This window comes from Scomber japonicus, chromosome 5 (genome assembly GCF_027409825.1).
Source record: "Scomber japonicus isolate fScoJap1 chromosome 5, fScoJap1.pri, whole genome shotgun sequence".
Lineage (NCBI taxonomy): Eukaryota > Metazoa > Chordata > Actinopteri > Scombriformes > Scombridae > Scomber > Scomber japonicus.
In genome coordinates this window covers 21,623,226-21,647,165 of record NC_070582.1, presented here as the reverse complement: position 1 = coordinate 21,647,165, position 23,940 = coordinate 21,623,226, and the positions used below count along the sequence as shown (strand labels likewise).

The window sequence follows — 23,940 nt, the reverse complement described above, 5'->3', positions numbered from 1 at the left end:
AAATGCACTTGCACCAGTCTGTGTGTCTATGGGTGTGTTGGTCTCAAAATGAGGTGTGGTCAGGCACATTGGTGGCGCGTTGCTATTTTGAGGCAGAGGAAAGCAATTGCGCTACTGGCCAAAAAACCCCCACAAGAAACACAATGTTATCATAAGTGTGAGAACGTTGAAAAGGTTGTGCCGAAAACTGTGTCTTTCAGAAGGATTAACCATACAAATATATAACATAGACTTTAATCTCGACATGTCAATTTAAATGTCGACATGCTGAGATTAAAGTCGGCATGATATTCCAACTTTATTCTCAACATTTCGAATGTAATGTCGAAGTGCTGACTTTAAAGTCATCATGTCAAGTTTAATTTTTTTTTTCTCTCTCAGGTGTCCCTAATATTTCAGCTGCCATTTGTAACACAAGATCATTTTCTCTCAAGTTAATTTTGACACTTTAATCAAAAGAAACATAGTATGTGTGACCCATGCATGAGCATGTGGGAGGACTCAGAAATGTATCTGCAATTTGTGAAATAGGGCAGCTGCACACATTTGTTTGTAAGCAGTGCTTGCAGATTGTTTTTGTGCAACGGGCAGCTTGAAAATATTGCTAGATACATTGCAAATATTCAATTAGCTGAGTGGCCAATATGGGAGCACAGATATGTTGCTTGGCCTGCCTGGTACACAGTGTGTTATTATCACAGTTTGGTTTTGATGTCCTAGAGTTTAAAAACTACCTTCTTGCAGTTCAAAGTTCAGAGGAAGGTTAACACTGTTCTTTTCCCCCACTATTTCTGAAATGTGTTTGAGAATTGAGAGTATTGCTCTCATCCGTTTCCAGACATATGGTAGCATTTACACAAGTTCTTGAAAAATTACTTGTGTATTTATTTATCTCTGCATTTTTCCTCTCCCTCTATATAATAGTTTCCATTACACAAACTAGATGAAGTACTGTAGTGAGCAATGCACAGAAATCTTTGCATAAAAAGGCACATTTCTTCAAATTGGTGATAATCTGTGGCACAATGTGACTTGAGATGTTTAGCTCCCACTCAGGTCTATAGCTGAATCAACAAAACACCAACAACTCTTGTTAAAGTAATATCAGGACAGTCTCTACAATTCAACACAATGAACCCATTATCAGTTTCCCCAAATGGAGAACAAGGCTGCTGCTATGACAGTTCAACATGGACAGACTTTAAAACACTCAATGAAAAACATGGATCCGTATGAGTTTTACTTGGCCTCTGTATCACCAGTGGTAACAGTGTGTCGGCCTCATGTGTTGTTGCATTGTGTTTGCTGCTGTGGTGCAGCTGTGCTCCAGTCAATACTGTTGTCTAGTGACAGCATGCTGGGCTGGAGGAAGGATTAAATGCTGCAGGTGTGTTTGAGGGAACCTTTGGCGTACATCTGGGGAAGGAGTGAGTCACTCTTCATGATCATCATCAAGGACTGAGTCATGAACTTCTCATCTTTTTTAGGGGTTTTTACCCACACAATACCTCGCTCTGTCAGACATCAACCATAGAGACAGTCGCAGAGCATTAAAATACAAATAGCTTATCTTCTGTCAAGTCTCTCAATACCTGCCACTCTGCTTCTTTTCTCATTCCTTTCACCAACTGCCTCCCTCTTTCTTCTCTCTGATATGTCTCCTATAATCTCTTGTCATTCCTCTGCTCCTTTCTTTGGTCTATCCACTGTAGACATCTCCCAACAATGACACAGGGGCAGGGCTTGGTCTCCATGTGTTCATTCATAGGACAGACTTCACCTCAGTCCCAGCATTTTCAGGACTAGCTCAAGCAGGATGATACATAATGTATGTATATTTCATGTGTCCCTTTTTTTTATGTGTCCCAGGCTGCTGAGCTGGCCCCGGCCATGCAAGCAGACATGGAGGTGAAAGAGGCCATCCAGGGCGCCATCCAGGGAGAGAATGGAGAGGTGGTCCAGATTGTCACCTCTGTGGCTACCTGAGAACAACATCTGGCGCAGCACAGTCCAGAACTCTGCCCTACAGCACGGCCAGACGAGTCACATCAGAGGTCAATAAATGCATACAGACAAGCAATCAAGTCGGAAAGCCTTTTAACAAATACTTATGGGGTCACTGATGAAACAGAGGGAAGTGGATATTTTCTTTGCTTCTTTTTTTAAAATTTTGGTTTGTTTTCCTCTGCAAACTGCACACTTCATTGTTAACCAGATGTCGCAATGTGGAAATGTTCACAGAAAACTTGAAAAGACCATGATACTCCAAAATCAGCTGTGGTTGTTCTGGTGTTTTCATCACCAGAGGGACCTGGCCCACCACAGAATACACAATGGGATTATTGTCTGTCCAGGGAGGATGCTGCTTATGCAGACCGTCACCCTGCCACTTCATCAGCATACACACGTGTTTACATCAACTTTGGAAAAAAGCGGAGTTATTTGGAGTTAAGCCACATGGCTGACCTCAAAACCCATGTGAGGGTTTTCAAAACCCCTGAATCCCACCTCAAACAATCAGTGCTGTGCTCCTTTTTTCGTCATCGTTCTTGTCGTGGTGGACTGCAGTGGAAAGTACATTTAGCTAAGGACAGCTACTCTTGGTTGTGCTTAATTTGGTTTCCTGTCCCTCTCCATGAATCAATCCACACTGTGTATCCCGACTGTGAGCACTGCCTTCCTTCACTTTCTTCAGCTTGTTTTCATATTGTTTTAGCCGCACAGCTTTGTTTGTTTGTTTGATTCATCTAATTGTAACATGCCGAAATTTTTGGGGAGCTTTAATTTTGGAGGTAGAAAACCATGAAATAGAAAAGTTGGTGCCAGTGGTAGACAATACAAGTTACTTGTAGAATACCAGTAAAACCTTGAAGTTGTTTATTTCCCCAGTTTTGTCTCTGTGAAAGATACATTCATGTGAATAAAACATGTTTGTGGTTGCCATAAAAATGTGTTATTATTTTGGTTTCTTTCTGTATTTTTTCTTTATTTCCGTCACCAGTGGTCATCAAAATGTTTTCCAAGCTTTCATCCACTGGAAGTAGACAATTGAAGAGAGCATGAAATCATAGATTGGTTTTGAGGTTTTTTTCATGTTGAGCTATTTTATTTACTATTTTTTGAAGTAAATATGTATCATGTCAACTTCAATCTCCATTAATTAGGCTACTGTATTGTCACCAATCCTGATAAAATGGAAAAAGAGCTTTTACTTGATCTCAACGAGGTTTTTGTCAAGGACTGTAATTAATTTGTCAGCCTCATCATAACAGTTTCTGAACTGTAATTTCCTCAAATCCACTTTGTGCCCACTGCATTAGTATGTTTTTCTCAGTAAAGACAGAGAGAATGTGTTACTATGTTGTGGCGGAGTGATGCTCCACTGATGATAGGTATCTTTGCAGTCAGCAAGAAAAAAGAGATAAGTGTGAGTCACTCTTGAGACTGTGTGCTGGTTTGGAGAAGTTTCCCATGCTCAGCATGATGTAATAGTGTATTTTGGAGTGGGGGAAAGAACTAGGCGACAAAGTGAACTTGATAAAACAACATCCACGATCTTGGCTGCTTCCTCTTGTTTCCTCTCAGTCTGTTGCTGTCTCTGACCTCGTTACACTGCCTCTTCATCTTGTCTTTTCCCCTCATTGCCTCCTACGTATTCCTCTTCTGCTGTTCAACTTGTGTTTTCCTCATTGTGCTCTTGGAAGCAGTGTTAAAGGCCATTTACTCCCCTTTAATCTTATACATTAAGCTGCTCTAAAGTTTCATGGGATAGACTAGTGGGTCCATCTCTTTCAAACAATCCTGACGTAGCTGAGTTCAGATGTTGGCTTGGACAACACCCCCACTCCCCCCCAGCGACCCCTCCATTAAATCTTGGACGGGAACAGATCCTGCTCATAACAGCTTTTTGCTCTCCACTTTTACAACCCTGGGCTCCATCCAGGAGCTGGGGTGGTTACCGTAGCGACAGGCCCTCTCTCAGGCTACCTCTAAGATAACCTGCTGAAAACAGAAATGAATGATAGATGGAGAGATGAGATTGTTTGGAAGCAGAATGCATGTTTGGGGAGAAGCAGTGGAGTGATGGACAGAGACCAAACGGTATATCATTCCCTTCCTTCTCTCAGCAGCTCTGTGTTATTTTGCAGTGACAGCAGGTCCGCTGGCATCTGCTGCAACATGCAAGTACCAACCTCTGTTCACTTGCCTGCAGACTTTTCCTCCAATCAAGATTTTTACAAGGTTGGAGGAGTTATCTCAGGATTTGTTGGACCGAAACTGTCTAAACACAATGTGTTTCCAGGATCATAAATCAGCAATTGTTAATCTTTGAGAAACAAAGCTCCCCACAGCCTGAATTTGTCTGTTTCACGCCTACAGATTAAACCAGAGCGGGAGTGTCACAGTTTACAGCACATACACAGCACATTAAAAAAAAAAGACTCTTACTTGTTGAATATCTCAAAAGGTCACGAACAAGGCATGCAAATGTTACCTTTAGAAACATCTTTGTCCTTTGATTGAATTTCCTGTTGCATGAAAACAGATTTCAGCTGGATGTAGAGTACCGTAAAAACTTTGGATGCACTTTCTCATTCGAAGGAGCAAGGAAGGTGTGTTCAAACTTGACTGGTACTGTGGCTGTATTCTCAAATTAGACGGCAGCACGTCTTGAATCAGAGTCAGGGGACGCTTTAGCACCATGGCTGTTGTTAAATGCGTCATAAAATGGCCCAAATGGATGCTGAGGGTCCACACATTGTTGTACTTTATGTGACCTTTTGGTTGCTAAAAAGATGACAAGCTGTTTTGTTTTGATTTAATGTATTACTCTAAAGTTTTCCTTCCCACAGCACTAGGTTTTTGTTTTAGGTATATAAATGTCTTTTACAGCAATAGATATAAATTTCAGCTTTACAAATAATATAATACTAAAGGAGGGTAATAAAGAAGCACCGAGGAGGGAAGAAGAATCCACTAATCTGAAAACTATGGTTATCTTTTGAAATAAATAGGAATGTCCTTCCTACGCTTATTATCCCAAGACTAATTTACAGTTTGGTTTATATTTTACCAAAAGATTTATTTCTTTAAAATCTAAAAAATTTGGCAACCCGAGACTGATTTTGTTCATTTGACTAAGCGTTGGATGCAGTGCAGGGTAACAAAAAAACAAACTAGAACCCAAATAAATAAAGAGTTAAGAAATCTAAACATGTTAGTTCTTAGGTTGTTATTATGAGTGGTAGAAGAAGTACACAAATCTAAACCTAGTGGAGAAGTGCATGACAGATGTAAATATACTACAGTGGAGTAGAAGTATTAAGTATTTCAAAATGACAGTAAAGGAAAAGAAAATTGTACTTAAAGTCTAAATACTAATACTAATTTTCTAAATGTGTCATACATACAATTGCATGCCCAGCCCACACGGACCTTCAAGACACCATAAATTACATATAACCATTAATCAGCCAATCCAGTTTTTGTTGAGCGATTTCATGATACAGTCATTTATACATTACACAAGACTTTCCACTTCACCCAAATCTCACAGCTCACACGGTCTCCAGAATATTTATGAATCAACCAACCTCAATAGCCAGAGGAAGAATACCAGCTCTCAACTGTGCAACCAAAGATCGTTGGCCTCTAGATTCATGCAATGTAACATATAATTCAGTGCCAAAATTTTGTTTGCTATGCACATATTTGTCTTTAATTTTGGCTTTGACAGAACATTTTGGAATATTTTTTCTTCAAATTTCAATGAAAGCTTATTTTGATGGGGTTAACATTACAGCATAGAGAATTCCTGTACATGTACAGCATATCCACCTCCTCACAAATTGAGTAAAGCTCTTTTACCCATGGAAAACTGCGATTTGCTCCACATAAATACTTTCTTTTTTATTCTGTCCTCTGTCATTTTGATTAGACGGTTTCATAGTCGGGTTATTTTATATTTTCGTCGTACAGACCATGCGGCCCATGTTTCCCAGAACTGCTGGAATCAGACCAAATCTATGAACCCTCAGAAAACATTGTATAGCTCTATTCTGTAAGGTGTTTATAGTTGTAGATTCCTTTAGTGTGGGGGAAACACATGCATCATAAAATTGCATATATATAGATCTGTGGCCAAGATCATTACATACTTTCAGTGTGTTCATAACTCATCCTAAAACTGCTCCAGCAGAGTCAACAAAGGACCCAATTCCAGCCATATAAGTTGTAAATTCATCAGGCAGGAAACTCAAGTAATATGCAACATATTCCAAAACAACTGAGCCAAAAGTCATCATTTGTGCACTTCATTCTGCACCTTTTCTTTTTTCCTGAAATGCATTTTTTTGTGTTGTCTCTGATTTAATGACTATGGTTGTTCTGTTACATAAAACTAAACCCAATTAGTTTAATGAATGAATGCAATATTTTCTTTGGGCTTCAGCCATCTAATTATAATTTATGATGGGCACATTTGCAGGATAAAGCGCTGTATCCTCTGAATTATGCAATTTGCAAATTTTTTTAAATACCCCCCCCTCCCCCTCATTATCTGTAGCTAACCTATACTATAGTAGCCTGTCTGTTGCTATAACCAGTACAAATGTGCAAATGCAGCAGGATACTTTCTGTCCTTACTGGTGCTGGTGACGTAATTTAACCCTACATCAACAGGGCCCTAATGAGGATTATTTTCATCAATTTTCAGCGTTTAACTGAGGCTTTTGAAGACACAAATGTTAATTCATTCAGAACCAACAGGGAATCCCATGACTGAAAAGAAGTGGAGGAGAGAAGTGGGTGCGCAGTGTGCCTCTGAAGCTGCGTGAATGGGAGGTACTCACACAGTTTAAGGACCAGATGTGTGAGAGAGGAGGGGTACAAAACCATCCAGACATCGGCTACAAAATGCTTCCTGGTCAACGACTTTCCTAAAAACAAAGTGTTTTAAGTTGACGGCTCGGACCTTCGAGTTGTGAATGTTGAACATCTATTAGTTCAGCGTCGAAGGTAAGTGAAAAAATGCCGCCTGTTTCGTTGCTGAAATGTGTATTATGTCGCTGTCCTTAAGGTGAACTTCAGACGTGATGACGTGAAGGCGCTAACAATTATCGACACGCCCGCAGAATGCTTTCATATGTGCCTCTTTATTAGCCTATGTTTACCTGGAGAGGACCGTCTATATTAATATAAAAACCTTGCTGGTGAAAACAAGTCCAAATGTTGTAGTAAGCTTTTCACATGACTACAGTGTGCAGAGGCAGACAGCTTCCCAAAATGTCTTATAGTGACGCAGGTGCAACATGCTGAGGATCACAATCATGGAGGGATATGTGACAGGAAGTGAAATGAGTTTGATTGCAAAAAAGAAAACTTGTGTATTTTTCAACCTGGACCCCCCCCCCCCTTTTTTTTTTGTGTGTGTGTGTGTGTGTGTGTGTGTGTGTGTTTGTGTTTGTGTTTGTGTTGGTGTTGGTGTTGTTTCAGTCAGCAGCAGTTAAACCTACTGTAATGTTATGGCCTGTATGGGGCAATTACGCCCAGTCAATGTAGGCCTACTAAAAGTGCTTGTTTTTGCCACTGACAGTTTCACATTGTCTGACAACATTATGGAAAGCAACCGTGCAAAGAAATCAAAAGTTTTTTCTTTCTTTACCTTTTGCTTGATCCAGTCTGTTTATTATGTTATTGGGTCCAAACAAGTCTCATTCAAGGAGAAGTCTTTTTCTGAATTCTGGCGAGAGTTGAGACATCAGTTGTTGTCTCTGTCATGGCTGAACATTTCAAGTATCGGGCCTTTGCAGTCAAAGGTCTACTGTGCTAATGTTGATGCTAATGCTAATTTTCGCTAGTGAAAAACAGGCTTAAAACCATCAGAACAAAATGTACTTACAGAAAAACTGAACAGCTAACTCCTTAAAGGCTCTTTTATTACACACAACTATTTGTAAGTGAACAAAATGTTACAATTAAGACTGAAAACACACTGAAATACTGACAGGTACTCCTGTACTTTGGGAATCTGGGGTTACACCATATGTATTGCTAACTAATGGTGTCACCTTGGTAGCGACTTGTCAATCACAAGGTAGCCATGCCCTAAAGCATACCCTGCTTTATTATCTCTTTTACTCTAAATGGGACCATAATTCACAAAATAAACATCATGTTGCATTGAAGAAGACTTTAAAGTAGCAATTCAGACGATAAACTCATTAGGAAAGTGTTTACTGAGGTAATAAATCAAATGGGACATATGGTCATTTTCTCATAGTCTTCCACACAATCTGACTTCTTTTTGGAGCCAGTGGAGTTTCCCCTTGCTGGCCATTAGAGAGAATGCACATTTAAGCAACTTTCAACATTGGCTTAAGTTTTCAGACTTGGACCTACCCACTTGGGCATGAGCAGTGAAATGTTTAGGGTTAAAGGTCAGGGGTGTGTGTGTCGTTTAACATGCAGTTATATTGACATCGGGGAATCCTTTCTTGAATATTTAGCTGATTTCGACAACAACTTAACTCTCACAAGATTTCAGAACAAGACTTCTCCTTGAATGAGACTTGGTTAGACACAATAACAAACAGCCTGGATTGAGCAAAAAGGTAAAGAAAAACATTTTATTTCTCAGTATGGTCCTTTCCATAGTCTTGTCAGACACACACTAACAATCTGAGCATGTCAGTGGCAAAAACAAGTACTTTTAGTGGACTTACATTGATGGGGCACAATTGCCCCATGGGATTACATTACAGTGAGATTTGCGGCTGCTGTCTGAAGCACTGTTGCTCAACACTGAACCAATTTTAAAAAAAGGTTGTTCCTATAATTCACTTAGACCCAAAATAATGAAAAAATAGGGTTCAGGTTAAAAAATACTGTATTTCCCCTTTAATGGGGATGACTTTGAAGCAGAAAATGTCAATGTTTGTCTCTAACCTCACCGTTTTGAATCACTAGCTTCAGCTTATGAAGTAAAGGTTCCTCCCTTTTATTTTTATAACTTACAAACTACACATGATGAGGTTAATTTGAAGTGGTTGTTATTAGTTTTGGCTTGTGTGTGTGTGTGTGTGTGTGTGGTGTGAATTCATATCTCAGAAGCCTAGGAGGCCATGCCTGTTTTACAGTGCCGTATAAAATACACAAATATACAAACTTGCAGATAATGATTGAACCATAGGCATTCATGAGCTCTGTGTGACACATTTTTATAAACATTGAATGCCTCCAAGTTATTGAGAGCTGCAGGAAAGTAAATGAGGTCAACACTGGCATGAAGTCTGCCACTGTCCATATTTATAAGATTCCTGGCAAAATTTGTGTTTGCTGGTTGATAATGATTTGTAGGCAACATTAGCAGGGAGTTAACTGGCTAGGTTGTCAATACCTCGTGCACAGTACCTGGCACTGCGTCCTTTGCCTCTGCTTTTTCTCTTTTCTTATCGCTGAATGTTCCTTGGCAAAATGGCAGATGGCCACTTACTGAAAAATCCTGATTCTTAACATCTGTGTAAATATGCATCAGGGTAAGGATAACTTCACTTTGAGAGACATGTATTGTTCCTATAATATAGGTCAGGGACAAGAATGAATGCGTCTTGTGGTGTATTTTTTTTCACACTTTGTGAGTTTTAACATACCAGAATGGCTTTTGTTTTCAGAGACATTAGTGACTGAGGGCCGGGTCATCCAGTTTGGACCGAGACAGACTCTGATTCCATGGGAGAACGACTGCTTGTTTGTTAACGCCAGAAAGCTCTCACTTGATGAAAGGAAAATTCCAACTCTAAATTTCATTTAGCAGAAGTGTAAGTGCTCTGAGAGAGGCTGTGTTTGATTTGTTCCCTCTTATCTTTGTTATGGTTATAAATATGGATATGCCTGATGTGGCATGCAGTACAAGGCTTTGTCTGGAGCCGTAATTGGTTGATATCTAAAAGCATGTTTTTCTCTGATCCAACCGTACTGGGAGGTCAGCTCAGGAAAACAGGGACTTGGAGAATGGTAGTGTCTGACACTGCATCCCACCAGCTCTGGTTATATTCACACATTAACCTATCAAGATTCAATTATGTCACTGTGTGGGGGTGTTTGTGTGTGTGTTTGTTTGCAGCAGATTGGCTCGTGTTAAATTATGTTTGAAGGCAGGAGAAGATATCTGTTTTATTGAGTGAGTGTTTATGAGGCTTCATGAAGTGAGCTATTTGCCTCCTTTTGATGCGTTTGCATACAGCAAAGTGTCCTTGTCTGATTCTGTGGTTGTGTCCTATGAGCATCGAGTCTCAGGCCAAATCAATTGCTGGCTCACTCGTCCCAAGTCTGCACAAGACATCCTGCCACCAAAGTCACCCGAGGATGAGAGACAGGTTCAGTCTTCAAACATATCTGGCTCAACAGGCTGGATTAATGACAGCAGCAAAGAAAGATAATGGGTTTTTGCAGGCAGAGACAATCAAGATATTGACTGATCAACAGGACTGAACTGTTTGGGCATGACTCAAGCAGAGATTGTTGAATGGGAGGATGAAGTAACATATTTAATTGAGTGAAAAAATCCACACAACGAGATAGGGAAGAGGAGGAGAAGGAAACAACATGAGTTCCTATTTCACTTGTGTTAAAGAGAGCTCTAAGCCTCAGAAACCATAAAAAAGGAAACTTTAGTGATTTTTTTAGTTTACAGATGTTTAACACAAACGTACCTTTGTAACAATCAACAGACCTTTAGCATTTGTCTTTTAAGTGAATGTAGTTATTTCTGTTAAACTTTTAACATTCAGAATTACAGCTAGAAATGAATTTATACATAAATTGAAATTAATTGTTTTTATAGTTTATCATAGAAATTATCAAATGATTTATTGGAGCTGTATTGCCAATATTTAGCATGTTGACATGGCATTTCTTTGGGCAATAGTGTCTTATCACAGGTGAGAATGTACTGTCAAAAGTGAGGAGAGAGATGGAAGTGACACATAAAAATGGTAAATTGGAATCATTTCAGAAAAAGGAAGATTTAGTTTATTGCATTAATGTTGTGTTATAGTCAAGAAATAGACATTTAACTCTCATAACAGCACTTGATCTCTTTGAGTGCAGCAGTGTGAGCCGGTTTCTCGAAGAGAGTTGTGTAGTCTAGCTTGATGTTGCTAGGTTAGCAAGTTTCTATCTTTCTGTTTCCAGTGTATTTGCTAGACTTGGTCAGCCATCAAAGTGTCAAAGTTTGATATACAGGAATTATCTGCTTGCTCATAAATTCCTACAGAATGGAAATAGTTATCCAGCACCTTTACAGCTGAAACCGACCGGACAAAGTCTTTTGTTTCATGGCCACAGAGTGGCTCGTTAGAAAAATAGTGAGCCCAAAAGACAATGTGAAAAATGCTAGTCGTCTGACTGACTCTCCAACAGGAGTGATATGAGTATGATTCATTTCATTTTTCTGATTTTGAAGTAGTCTTATCATTCTCGTCACAGAGATATCAGAAGTAAGAACATCATTCAAAATCCCACTGACATTTATAACAATGCAAAAGCAGTACAATTTCAAAATCAACTTAATGTGCCTGGCTATTTGTAGCTCCTGACTAAGTTGATAATGGATGTCCGTAAATTATACAACTGTTTACCAACAGTGAACAAACATATCAATTTAAAAATGGTTGTAGTTTAACATATTGTTTAACATGGTTAAAATCACAAATTGTAATAGTAAATGGTTGTATTCATTAATCTTAGAATACAGATAGTAACTCCAGAAACACTTTTTCTGTGAAGAGTAGACTCTAAGGCGAGCTAAGGAGGGACTCTAATGGCGCTTTCCCACTACACAGTTCCAGCACGACTCGACTCGCCTCTATTTGGCTCGGTTCCAGGAACGACCATTTCAATTACAAAAGGTACCTACTCAACGTGGGCGCGGTCGTCATAGCACGGCTCCGCGAAACTGCCGTGACTCCGTTTTATACGCGACACAAACACATAAACAATGGAGGACATGGAGGCAGTGGTGTACTTGCTGCTGTATGTGGCTTTCTGTCACACACAAAGCAACAAAATTGAGCTGTATGGCTGTTACGCTGTTGCCGGTATTTAACTGACTTTAACTCTCTAAAAAGCGGGTGTGACAAAAGTGATATGAAACTAGATATTGTCTTATATTTTGGATATTGTAATATCATGGCAATCAAATGTTGTTGTAATTTTCTTTAATTACTAGAATGTTCTAACTATTCTATTATTTGCCTTCACCCACTTAGTCACTATATCCACATCAGTGATGATTATTTATCAAACATTTCATTGAGTAAATATTTTGTGAAAGCACCAATTGCAATCTGTACAATATTGGTGCAATATCTATATTTGAGTTATTTGGTCTAAAGTATTGTGATATTTGATTTTGTCTATATTGCTCAGCTTAAGGGTCACATTATATATGCAATAATATAGCATATTTAGGGGAGTCATAACATACAAAGGCACACTTGAAGTAAATGTTCAGGGTTAATGGCCCTCCCGCTTCCTCTGGATATGGTAAATTGATGAACAGAAATCACTAGTGCTTTGGAATCATTAGTGTGAAATCCTGTTTTTTAACATTTGATAAATTGCACCAACTGCTCAGGTGTTTTAGAGAGATCATTTCCACTTTACGGTCAACGTTGCCAGTATTTTTCCTTTGGTTTTCTGTTCATGAGGTTTCAGTTTAGCTGCGGTAGCTCATTGCTCATGCTAATTACTATGTATGTTCTGTTTATCTGAAAAAATACAGAACTTCTCCACATATTGACACAAGATGTCGAATCATAAAATGTAAAAGCTTCCATGCCCCAGATACACAGTAGGTTAGTATGTGGCAAAATAGAGATTTAGTCCAATGAAATAAGATCCCAGTCTGTCAGAAGAGTGGTTTTCTTTGACTTATAGGCCATGCTCAACACATATTGTCTATTTCTTAGCAGCTTCATGCCTCTTCTGCAGCCCATCGCGTCATGTCATTCTCTTCATTTTCCTTAATGACCTCCAGAAAGTGTGTGGCAAAACCAAGAGGAGAGAAAACTAGAAGCAGATCCTCGTTAAATCTCACACAGTGAAATAAATCACATGCACTGTTTTTAGCTGAAAAACACTGGGAGAAGGACGTGATATGATCCTTGTAGCACAGGCTGTCCTTTTTGGCTGAGCTGTTGGTCTTCAGCTCCAATTAGGGCCTGGTCTTATAAGACAGACAATAGTTCAAGCTTGTGCCATTGTTATGATGCAAGTGAATAAAGGGGATTGAAGGAGAAGGGGGCTGAGGGGCCTTCCAGCTTTTAAAATTATCTTTGCAATCAGCACTGAACAAGAGTCTTTTCATTGCAGTGATGCACCCTTCATGCACCACTCAGCTCCACCATACATCAGCCCAGGGAAATGAGGTGAATGTTGTTGTACCCAGCTGTGTCTTGGCTGAGCAATAGTTTAGCACAATTAGAGAGTCAGAGACAAGATCAGGAAACACCCATAGGCCGTGTTGTCACTGCTGTGTAACATGATGAAGTGAGTGTGGCTGGCAGTGGCCCTCAGAAGGTCCAGGGAGAAATCAGATGTAAACATGAAGGATTAACAAACATCCAGAGCCTGCACTGAGTGAACTCACAGTCACTTAGTTCATTGGAAGGGCAAATGGCAGTGTAGCATTATGAGGTCCTGCTAAAAACACAGTTTATAATGGCCATAGACTGCTGTTTATTTCTGTGAACATAAAACCTTCGATTGGAATGTAAATGTGTGAATTATGAAGAGTAATAGGGTTTGCTATCCAGTATTATTGTGGCAATGTGTTATTGTAGTGGTAAAGCTCTACGGTAAGGGCGCGCAGGTGATCGAGTGGTCAAGAGCGCATGCCATGTACACAGCGGACCCCGGTTCAAGTTCCGGCCGGCAGACCTTTCTGCATGTCACACTGCCCCTCTTTCCCTTAATTGCCTGTCTTTCAAATAAGGGAGTCTATTCCAGAGAAAATCTTAAAAAAAAAAGATTGACGCTTGTTGTGTTGTGTGCGTGTGTGTGTGTGTGTGTGTGTGTGTGTGTGTGTGTGTGTGTGTGTGCGCGTGTGCGTGTGCATGTGCATGTTGTGTGGGAGAGAGCGATTTTGGTACATTCTTGGTATTACATCTCTAGCATCTGGTTCAGCTCCACTTGATCATATGATCATTTGGTAGAAGAGTTTGGTTACGAAACAAACGAACACACACACACACACACACACACACACACACACACACACACACACACACACACACACACACACACACACACACACTCGTAAAGGACACATTTCCTGTTTTTGTGTTTTGGTTAGTTTCTAATTAGGCCAGCCAAACATATTTTATTGTTTATGTCTTTTTTTCTAGAATATTGGTTTAAGTACTTTCTCCTTTCTTGACTTGGCTAACCTCTAAAATATCCCCTCCATAAATTTTTTCACAACCATTTGTGGGTTGTTGTTAACCTGCAAAACTGGTTTAAAATGCCCAGAAAGAAATCCAATCTCTCAACACAATGCAGATGTACTCTGAATCATGTGGACTTAACATGTCAAAAATATTTAACAATATTTCCTTTTAACCACAGTGGAGACGCATTCGACATGTTAAATGTATTAAAGATCCTCTCAATTGTACCTCATATATCAGACCAGTATCTTTATTAACTCATATTTCGAACTGTGGTACCACACAGAGCCTGATATATTGCATTTCCTCAAATAAAAGACAGTAGTCAATTAAAAGCCAGCTCTCTGACAATGGCCGAGGCTGTGGTTGGCATGAACAAATAAAGGCCGGCCCCAAAAACAGGCAGGGAAAAAACAAAGCTGGTTAAACTTCTGGTGCCTGTTATATAATGTGCATGCCAGTCCAGCATAAATAGTAGTTACCTGGATGTAGGAGTTGTTTAAATACGGGGATGACAGCACACATTTTAATAATGATGGCAGCAGCGTTACGTGAGCATAGTTAACCAGGTTAGCAACTAAGTGGTGCTCTGCCCAAATATTCCTGGTATTCTAGTGGAAGCACTATGATAATTGTTCCATGAGTGGATTACCAGTAATGCAGTAATACAATTTTAACAGAGCAAAGTGAAGCAGATCAGAAAGAAAGTAGACTTTGTACTAAAATATAAACAAATATGCTTATCAAACAGAGAACATTAGAAACAAAGGCCTCTCTTTAATATAAACCTGCTTCCAATAAAGGCCTGGTACCCTCTGCAGTTGTGGTAAATAAAAGCCCCAGCCAATATTTGTGGAAATATGTTATTTGTCATGACTAATCCTGTCTTCTCTTCCCCTTAATAACGCTCTACACACTTGCACAAAAACTTCAATGATTAACAGCCTCACATGACAAGCAATGATGAATATATCCTGAGGTGAAATCAGTTGTTAGGTGGGATACTATTTGTTCAGGTTGTAATTGCTGAAGTAATTTAGAAAAATTGGGTCACAAAGCTGGTTTTGATGTCATGTGAGGATCAATAGCTGTCAAAGTGATGATTGCAAATGTGCGCGGGAGATGAATGAGGATAGAAGATTAGTGAGCTGACTCACTCTTTGTCTCTTTGTCTCAGAAACATTCCAAGTTTACGATTTGGAGAGTGCTACCTGAAGATATATCGACAGAAACATGACATGGGATTCCAGGGAATGTGTGCATGTGCACTGTACTGTGTGTGCGTGTGTGTGTGTGGGTGTGTGTGTGTATCTTCTATATATATTACTCTCTTGTGTTTTCTGCTATGAAAACATTGCATTTTTTGCAAAAGAGCCAGTATGACAATAGACTCAAGATGAGATGAGCAGATGGTCATTGGAGCTGATTTTCTGACAAAGTGGAATTGTTTCTTTTTGTGAGTGGAAAAATTTCTACAGATATCTGTCTACTAATTTATGAGATCAGTCAGCATGAAGTTAAAACCATACATCACTAGTAGTGTACCTGATGCACCATTCTGTTATCTGATGGTGGTGTATTCTCTTCTTTTTTCTAGCTGTATGCACATGATATGATGTAATGACAGCATCTGTCTAAATGAAAAGAAAAATGGATTGCTCAAAATGGTTTGTATTTTCACAGCTGTAGTTAGTGTCAAGGTGCTCGTCAGGGAGTGGAAAGCCTATAATTACTATAAGATTGTGTCTTTGGTGATATAGTCACAATGTACACAGATTGAGAAGAACAATGAAAAATCTCAATCAAAACCTCCATTATGACAAGGAAAAAGATTCCAGATTATGTATTTAATGTATGTAATATATAGAATCTGGAACAACTTGGAGTCCTTTACAATGAAAGCCAAAGAATAAAACTAAAACTGAAGAAAAGCAAAAAAAACAAAAAACTCACACAGTGTTTCTAAAAAGTTTAACATATTAAACATGTTGTGCAAACAACAGATACTCTAATGAATGATCCCGATCTATGCATGGTTTTCCAGGATCCCCCACTAATCTCATATAGACATTTCTCAACAGATAAAGACATGCATTTTTGCAGATAGCCTCAAGCCAAAGATTACAAAGCTTGGGTGTGAAGGAGTGAGAGTACATGCACATCAGGCGGTTGGTGTGTATTTAAACGTAACACAAATCAAATACTGTATGAAAAATAGAGGTTATTGAAAATGTTAAACACTTTAAACAATTTGAACTCTCCCAAATGAACAACTAAAAGTATGTTAGGGATTTACATTATTTATTTATATTTCTTGGGATAGTAGATGAAAGTGCTAATGTGAGAGGTTGATGCACAGTGTGAAAAGGTGGAATTTTTGGCTGCTGCAAATGATGGACAGTGACGCTGCCATCCTGACATAAAGGATATATGTGGCCATTTTCTATATTTTTCTTATTTTCAACAAATCTCATGTCAAACCAACCATGAAGAGATCCTATTGTGTGTATTATGTGTGCCACTGTTGTCTAAGCCATTTAAATCACAGAGAAGACGAGTGGAGTAGGAAAACTTGAGAAGGTTGAATACCAGGCGGGCAGCAGGATTCTGGACTAGTGCCTGGATGAACACCTGGGCCGCCTCTCAAGTGAGGGAGGGATGGATCCTCCTAGTGTTGTACAGGAGCAGGCTACTGCTGTGATGCTTGGTGAGAGAGACACTTCATTGTCCAGGGTTGTGTGGCAAGTGTCTTGCTGTCCGAGTTGGCACCAACACAATATTGTCAATGAAAGACATGGATGGCATGATTTTCCTTGAAAGATCCCAAGTTCAGTCTTGTCCATGTTGAGCTTTAGGGGGTACGTCCACTCTGAGATGTCTGCCAGGAAAGCAGTGATGCATGCCTCCAGGTCAGGGGAAAGGGAAGAATCACTGGGTGTCATCGTAACACATCAGTCCAAAATCTCCCACAGGTGTTCAGTTATTCTGAGATCTGGTGACTGTGAAGGCCATAACATCATATTCACATTATTTTCATACCGATCAAACCGTCCAGTGAAGCCTCGTGTCTTGTGAATGGGGGCATTACCGTCCTTGAAGAGACCACCCCCATCCCTGACCCAAACCATGCCAGCAAAATGCCCACCTGTACTGGTTTTTGCTTTAATTTGTCACTCGTCTGTATTTCTATTACTGATATACAGTAGATATCAGATTGGTCATGGTAGAGACAACTGTAACAGCTCTGTCTGGACTTGACAGACACTTTAACAACATGTACTGCTTTTCTCCAGTTGCATTTGATCTAATCATCCAGTATCAAATCTGCTTGTCGAAGGCCAGTAATCCCTTATGCAGTCTATTTAGGTTTAGCTTTCAACAGTTGTAAGCAACAATGCGTTATAAATTGCTAAGATTTAAAACAGAAGGAGGACACTCAAGTTTGACCTTAAAAAATCTAACACCAGAGCTTCGCCAAATAAATAATATACTTCACCGTTCACAGAAACTGTCTAAACATTTTCTACATTGCTCTAATAATAATAATAAAAAAGAGAAGAAACAGTTGTGACACAGCTTGAAATTGAATATTTCACCAACATGTAACCCAATCAAAGTTTGAACCAACTGCCCCAGCCCAATCATGTGCACCTCATAATTATGTGTAATTTGAGTATTTGACTCAGCTGAACTCAACTCCTACCAAATAGTCATTCTGAAGCGTATGCCATACATGCTGTGAGAGTGGGTCTGTTGGCCTGATTCAGATATTGAGGTGTAACTCTGTAACTCTCAACACTGGTTGAATATTATATATTATCTTCTTAATATTTTTCATATGTAGCCCCTTACAAATGCTTAACATTTTATATTTAGGCATCAACAAGTTGCATTAGAGGAATGTTCACAGTTTTTTTGTGAACAGTAGTATTGGTTAATATTTATGGAGGCACTCACATCTACAGTGTGTATTATGATAAGATATCTGATCCAGGTCATTACCAACCAGGGCCTCTTCTCTGAGACATGTAACCAGACCTCTGAAGTCACTGCTTGTGCTGAGTGACTGTATTTTGATTAGATATTAGATCTCTCTCATTACTGATCCATCTCTGTAAGAGTTCTATATATAATTTCATCTCTCCCTGCAGTGATTGCTTCCACATGGCAGACCCCAGGCTGCACAGGCCCACACAAGGCTGTAGTATCTGAGGATGTGTGGGGGTTCAGGAGCCCCCTAATGGGCTTAGACAGTCATTGAGTCTCCCTGGATGCATCAGTGAAGGGAACACAGAAGCCTGCTGATGAAGAGGTGGGTGGGTAGTGGGATAATGTGAGGAGTGTTTGGGGAACTTGTGGGAGGATAGAGAGCAATGCAGGGCAGAAAGAGGAGAGAAGGGGATTTGGGCAGACACATCCTTTGGCTTGTTTGATACTGATGAAAGAATATTGTAAGTGGGGTATTGTAATTATATGTTTGTTTCCAGTTAACAGTGTATATGTTAGTGTTTAGCTTCGAGGGAAGGTGGATTGCTCAGTGATTAGGGTGTATTTGATGCAATGACGTTTGAGTGAATTCAGTAAAGCCCTTCACGTAATAGTTCTTAAAGACAGGATATGTTTTGATATCCATAATTTGCACGGGGGGGAAATGGTTGTAAGTTCTACTCCAGGTGGAGTGTACATCTGCCCAAATGATCTGTGTCGGGAAAAGCGCAGGAGAAATGGGGAAAACAGCTGTGGGTGTTCGTGAACACATGAAAACAGTCTCACCACCATTTTCCATTTAAAAGAGACTTGCAGTGTGATCAGATGACAGACAAACTGTTTGGCAATTTATTCGGCTCGTCTTTCTGGCTAGCTGTCCTGTTGGTGGTGGAAAGCCAGAGGCGACAGTGGTGAAGGAGACCCTGAACTTTAGAAAAGTAGAGGCCTGCAAAGGAGATCACCATATTTTTATTTTATATTGGCATCCCCTCTGTTTGGATAAAGATTGTTGTTATTTCCAAAAACATTGCTGTTTTGAGTCATGTCGTAGAGACAGTTGCATCAGGTTTGTTCTTGTATGCATAATTCTACAGTAATTGAGGTTAAATGTCGGGAGAGGTGCAAAGAAACATTGCATGTCCATGCCATAATCCACAATGAATGCTTTTCTTTGTTATAATTATTTTTTCTGTCATAATTCAGAACATTTGTTGGCAATGTTTTTTTTGTTTGGCCTGTTAGTTTTTTGTTAGGTTACATAGTTAACCCTGGGACTATCACATATATTTTTGATTGCAGTCCTGAAGAAATTGCTCAGAGAACTTTATGCTCAGTGAACAGCTCCATTCTCAGATAACAGTGCTCAGCAATTACCCAGCCAGCCGAGACAACTGTGTGAACACCGTCATCCAAACTGACTGAAGGAGGCTAAAGATATTTGATTTCCTGGGTGTAGAAAAAAAATTGAGGGCTATATCTTTCTGCCTTAACAGTTCATGGTAACCTGAGAGTGATTTTCACAATGATTTGATAAGAACCACGTGTTACACAGGCAGCGGTTCTTTGGCGTGAGTGTTACTGTGCTGCACTGGCACGATGTTAGAGAGCAGCAGAGCATCCTTGCGTATGCAGCCAGTGTTTGTGCTGAGCCTAATCTCTTCTGTCATGTTGCAGAGATACATCCCTGTGTTTGGCCAGGGAAAGTTAGACTGTGCAGCACATGGACCCTGAAAAAGGAGGCTTGTGGGCCTTTGAAAATAACAGCTTTCCAATACTACACACTGAGCACAGTCAGTCCACCTTGATTTAAACCATGTGCATGAAACAAGATAATGCTTTTTCAGAACCCAGTCTGTGTTTGTATTGTGGCATGTGCAGTTGTCTTGTCATTATACGTTTAGATTCAATCAGTGTGGCTCGAGGGTCTGACTGGAAAGTCATTTTGTGGATGACTTTCCATTTGCTTCTATGAATATTTAGATGGCAAGACCACAATGGTTATAAACAAGCAGTGTTTGTTTCAATGCACAAACATGCTGCAGGCAATTAGATAAGGATCATACATGACTGTGCATTTGCAAACACGTGACATTCACCTGTGACTGTTTCCATCCAGTACACACAGAAATCAGTGAAACTCATTTTCAACCATATAGTCCTCAGCAAGAGGTCTGTAAGATTAACACACTGCTGAGAAGCTGCAAAAGTCATCTCTGTTTTTGCCTGTTTTGTTGTTTCTTCACCACCACCTGTTAGTGATCTATTTCATGTGTGTCACTTGTCTCTCAGGCTAATCAGTTCTGGCTTTTGGCACTGAGAAGCACATTTTACCCAAAACCTTGTTTACCCTAACCCAGCACTGATACACCCCCATCCTCCTTTAGACTGAGATACACGCTGTGGCTTTTCCTGTGTACATATTGCATAGCTTGTAAGTGTCTCAACTACTGTACTGCAATTGCCCACAATGTCTTCCACATGTGGTTGTTATATTCTACCACTGTAGCTCTGTGATGTCCTCATGATCATGAGCATCATGTTGACTGAGTCTCTTTGCACGAGTATTTCAAAATTTCAGTTTGTTCAAAGTTAGTCCAGACACGAGATCCCTCTCCTAAAAAACTAATCACAGCGTGTTTTGAAAAGTGAAAGTAGATCATATTCTTTTGGAAGAAGTGATATATTTATGGTATGCTTTCAGTTGGTGGTAAAATCTGTTTTGTATAGACATTCCAGTACTGACTTTGACTTTTTAACCTGTTTTATGACCAAAACAGGATACAGCTCATACTTAAGCTTGTGCCAGTGCTGAATCCAGGTTAATGAAGTCCCCTCTGGAAAACGAACACAGTAATTACAATTCCATAAGCTACATGTCAGGCGATTTAAGATTTGAGTTTTGAATTTTCCTTTCAGGTTTGAATTAATTTTTGTCTTGTTTATGTCTCATTTGTCAAACTCAACAACAGATGAATCACAGATCATCACTATCCTGCTGGGCTGAGTTCAGTTGGATTCAAGTTGGGGTGACTTAGTAGTGTGCTCTGTAGTATGAGTCACTGTCAGCAATTCCACTAATGTATCACTCTGTTCTTGAGGCTAGGAGGAGAGCATACTTTTCATGTTTCTCAAATGAAAGCTGATTCAAAAGAGCTTGCAGGCTTTCACAAGTAACTGTGTATATCCTTCTCTTGTATATCCTTGCATGGCTCCAAATTTCAGGACCACCAAATATTTTGCTGTGTTTAGTAAGCTGTAAAATTCTGGCATCTGTTGTTAAACTGTTCTGTATTGCTCTACTGGATATGTTTTTGTCTTAAAGTAAAGCCGTGAATAAATGAAAACGGTCTTCAGGCCTTTTCTAAGAACACATGCCCCTCCACCAATTGATAGTGCGGGCACAGATTCAGAGCAAACAGTAAGAGTCATCAGTTTGAGCCACTGTTTTCATTGGCTCCCTTGCTCTTTATGGAGCTCTTGAGTTTGATTGACACCGCGTGGTTACCATTTCTTCATGCAGTATTCCAAAACATTCTGATTTTATTTCAATGTTGAACATGGAAATCATATTTAATTCATTAGCTGTTCCTGTGCATCTTGCAAATCCACAACTTTTTTTTTTTTTTGACTTAACAGTGATCCCAGTGTAATTTGCTTGGCATGCTTTTGCTTACCGCTGCACTAAATGGGCTTGGCTGTTCGGCTGTCATTTTCTTGATTCATTAGTATTGTTTTGCATCATTGCATTGTTTATCTTGCGAGAGATATTCAGGGTTTTCATTCAGCTATTGAAGTATGTCCAAAAGCTCTGGCACTGAAGCAATCCTACTGTTTCGTGGTGAACTTTCTCATGGGGTGGGAAGGGACATTGAGTATGTGAGAGTTGCTTTATTGGGATCTTCTTAGCATTTATTTATTAGTAATTTTCTGGGTGCCCTCCAGTTGTGCATGTTTGTCTTTCATCCCAATGTGTTTGTGTACCCTATTTCCTCTGCCCAGCTGCACAACTCATCTTTATTTCATATCAAACATCCGGAGTGCTTCAGTTAGCCAGTGATGTGTGATCTTTCACGCCTTAGTACAAGTGGTGCCCAAGGCTAGTTTCACCCCCCCCCCCCCCCGCCGCCGGAAATGTGTTGACTGTTTGGAAACATACAAAGTACATGCAACAGATTCATGAATAATATCCAACAAAAATACAAATACATCTTCAAAATGTGTCAAAATTCTTTTGAAACAAATTCATGACCAATAACCAAAACTTTCCACATGACATATTTTAAAACTAAAACATACTGATGCTTTGGGCAGGCATCACGATGGGGACCAGTGCATTTGATAGCGGCGCTGGGAGCATTGTTAACGTAGCATGTTCCTACAAATTGTGAAATTGGCTTGTATTATAAGTGCCATTCCCATCAATACTATAATATGTTCTGACTGTGATGATCACTCACTGATGAACACTTTATTTTTTCTGGGCGAGATTTTGGCGTCCCACTTTGGGTGGTGCCCTAGGCAACCGCCTATGTTGCCTGTAGGAATCATCCTTCCCCAGTAACAAATTACTGTTTAGTCTACTCTTGTCTCTGATAGGAGAGTGATACCAAGCAGTACAGAGCAGTTGCAGAAAGAGATACTGTTTATACAGAAGCACAAAAAGAGCAGAACTATTTGAGCATGTATTAATTATATTGCTTTTGAATCACATTGCAAATGTAATCTTTGGGTATTTTAAGGAAATACTGCTTATTACTTAACTAGCTGTGATATTGCAGATTGCAACCAACTAAATCCTCCACCCTCCCCTACAAAGGGTGTAGGAAGGCCCTCTCTAAAGCCAGTGTTTGGTTTGTCTGTTCTGGGCTATTGTAGAAACATCCCAATGCAACATGGTGACCTCTGTTGAAGGGGACATGCTCCCTATGTAGATATAAAGGGCTCAGTCTAAGGTAATGAAAACACAATTCTCATTTTAATGGGATTATAAACATACTAATGAATATTATATTATATTTCTGCCAGGTCTGTTCCGCTAGATGCCATGAAATCTTACACACCAGACCTTTAAGGATAATCAAGAAGACTCCTAACATCAGCCTACAGTAAGCAAAAAGGCTCCATAACTAACGATCTGTCAGCAAATCTTGTCATCAGAAGTTTGATTGATTGGGTTTACTGTTAAAAACTTGTTATCTTAGAGTGGTCCACACATAAGAAATTTGCACAGCGGAATTAGGCACATAAATATCCTTATTTCTTATTCTGTCATGTCCAAAGGGTTTTTAAAAAAACATTGTTTTGAATAATACATTTTCTGTTTTTGAAATTCCACCTGACTGAATGTGGATGTTGGAGATTTCCACCAACTTCTAAACACAAACCCAGACATTTGTGGTTTGGAGGGTATTAGAATATGGGTTAGGGAACATAAGGTCTCTATGAATGCGAAAAACTTTCCTTAGTAATGTGGCAACGTTAATATGATATTAATGACTCAACA

General features: G+C 39.6%; 1 protein-coding gene across 3 annotated transcripts in view; it reads left to right on the top strand.

Annotated features, from left to right (window-relative positions):
* Positions 1–3,071, top strand: part of banp (BTG3 associated nuclear protein) — a 35,744-nt gene extending 32,673 nt beyond the window's left edge. For 2 of the 3 annotated variants that reach the window (XM_053318806.1, XM_053318805.1), the window contains exon 13: positions 1,870–3,071. In XM_053318806.1, the coding sequence (XP_053174781.1) occupies positions 1,870–1,986 (117 nt within the window). In that variant the 3' untranslated portion in view covers positions 1,987–3,071. The remainder of the gene's footprint in view (positions 1–1,869) is intronic. The other variant, XM_053318807.1, reaches the window with a different exon arrangement.
* The last annotated feature ends 20,869 nt before the right edge of the window (positions 3,072–23,940 follow it).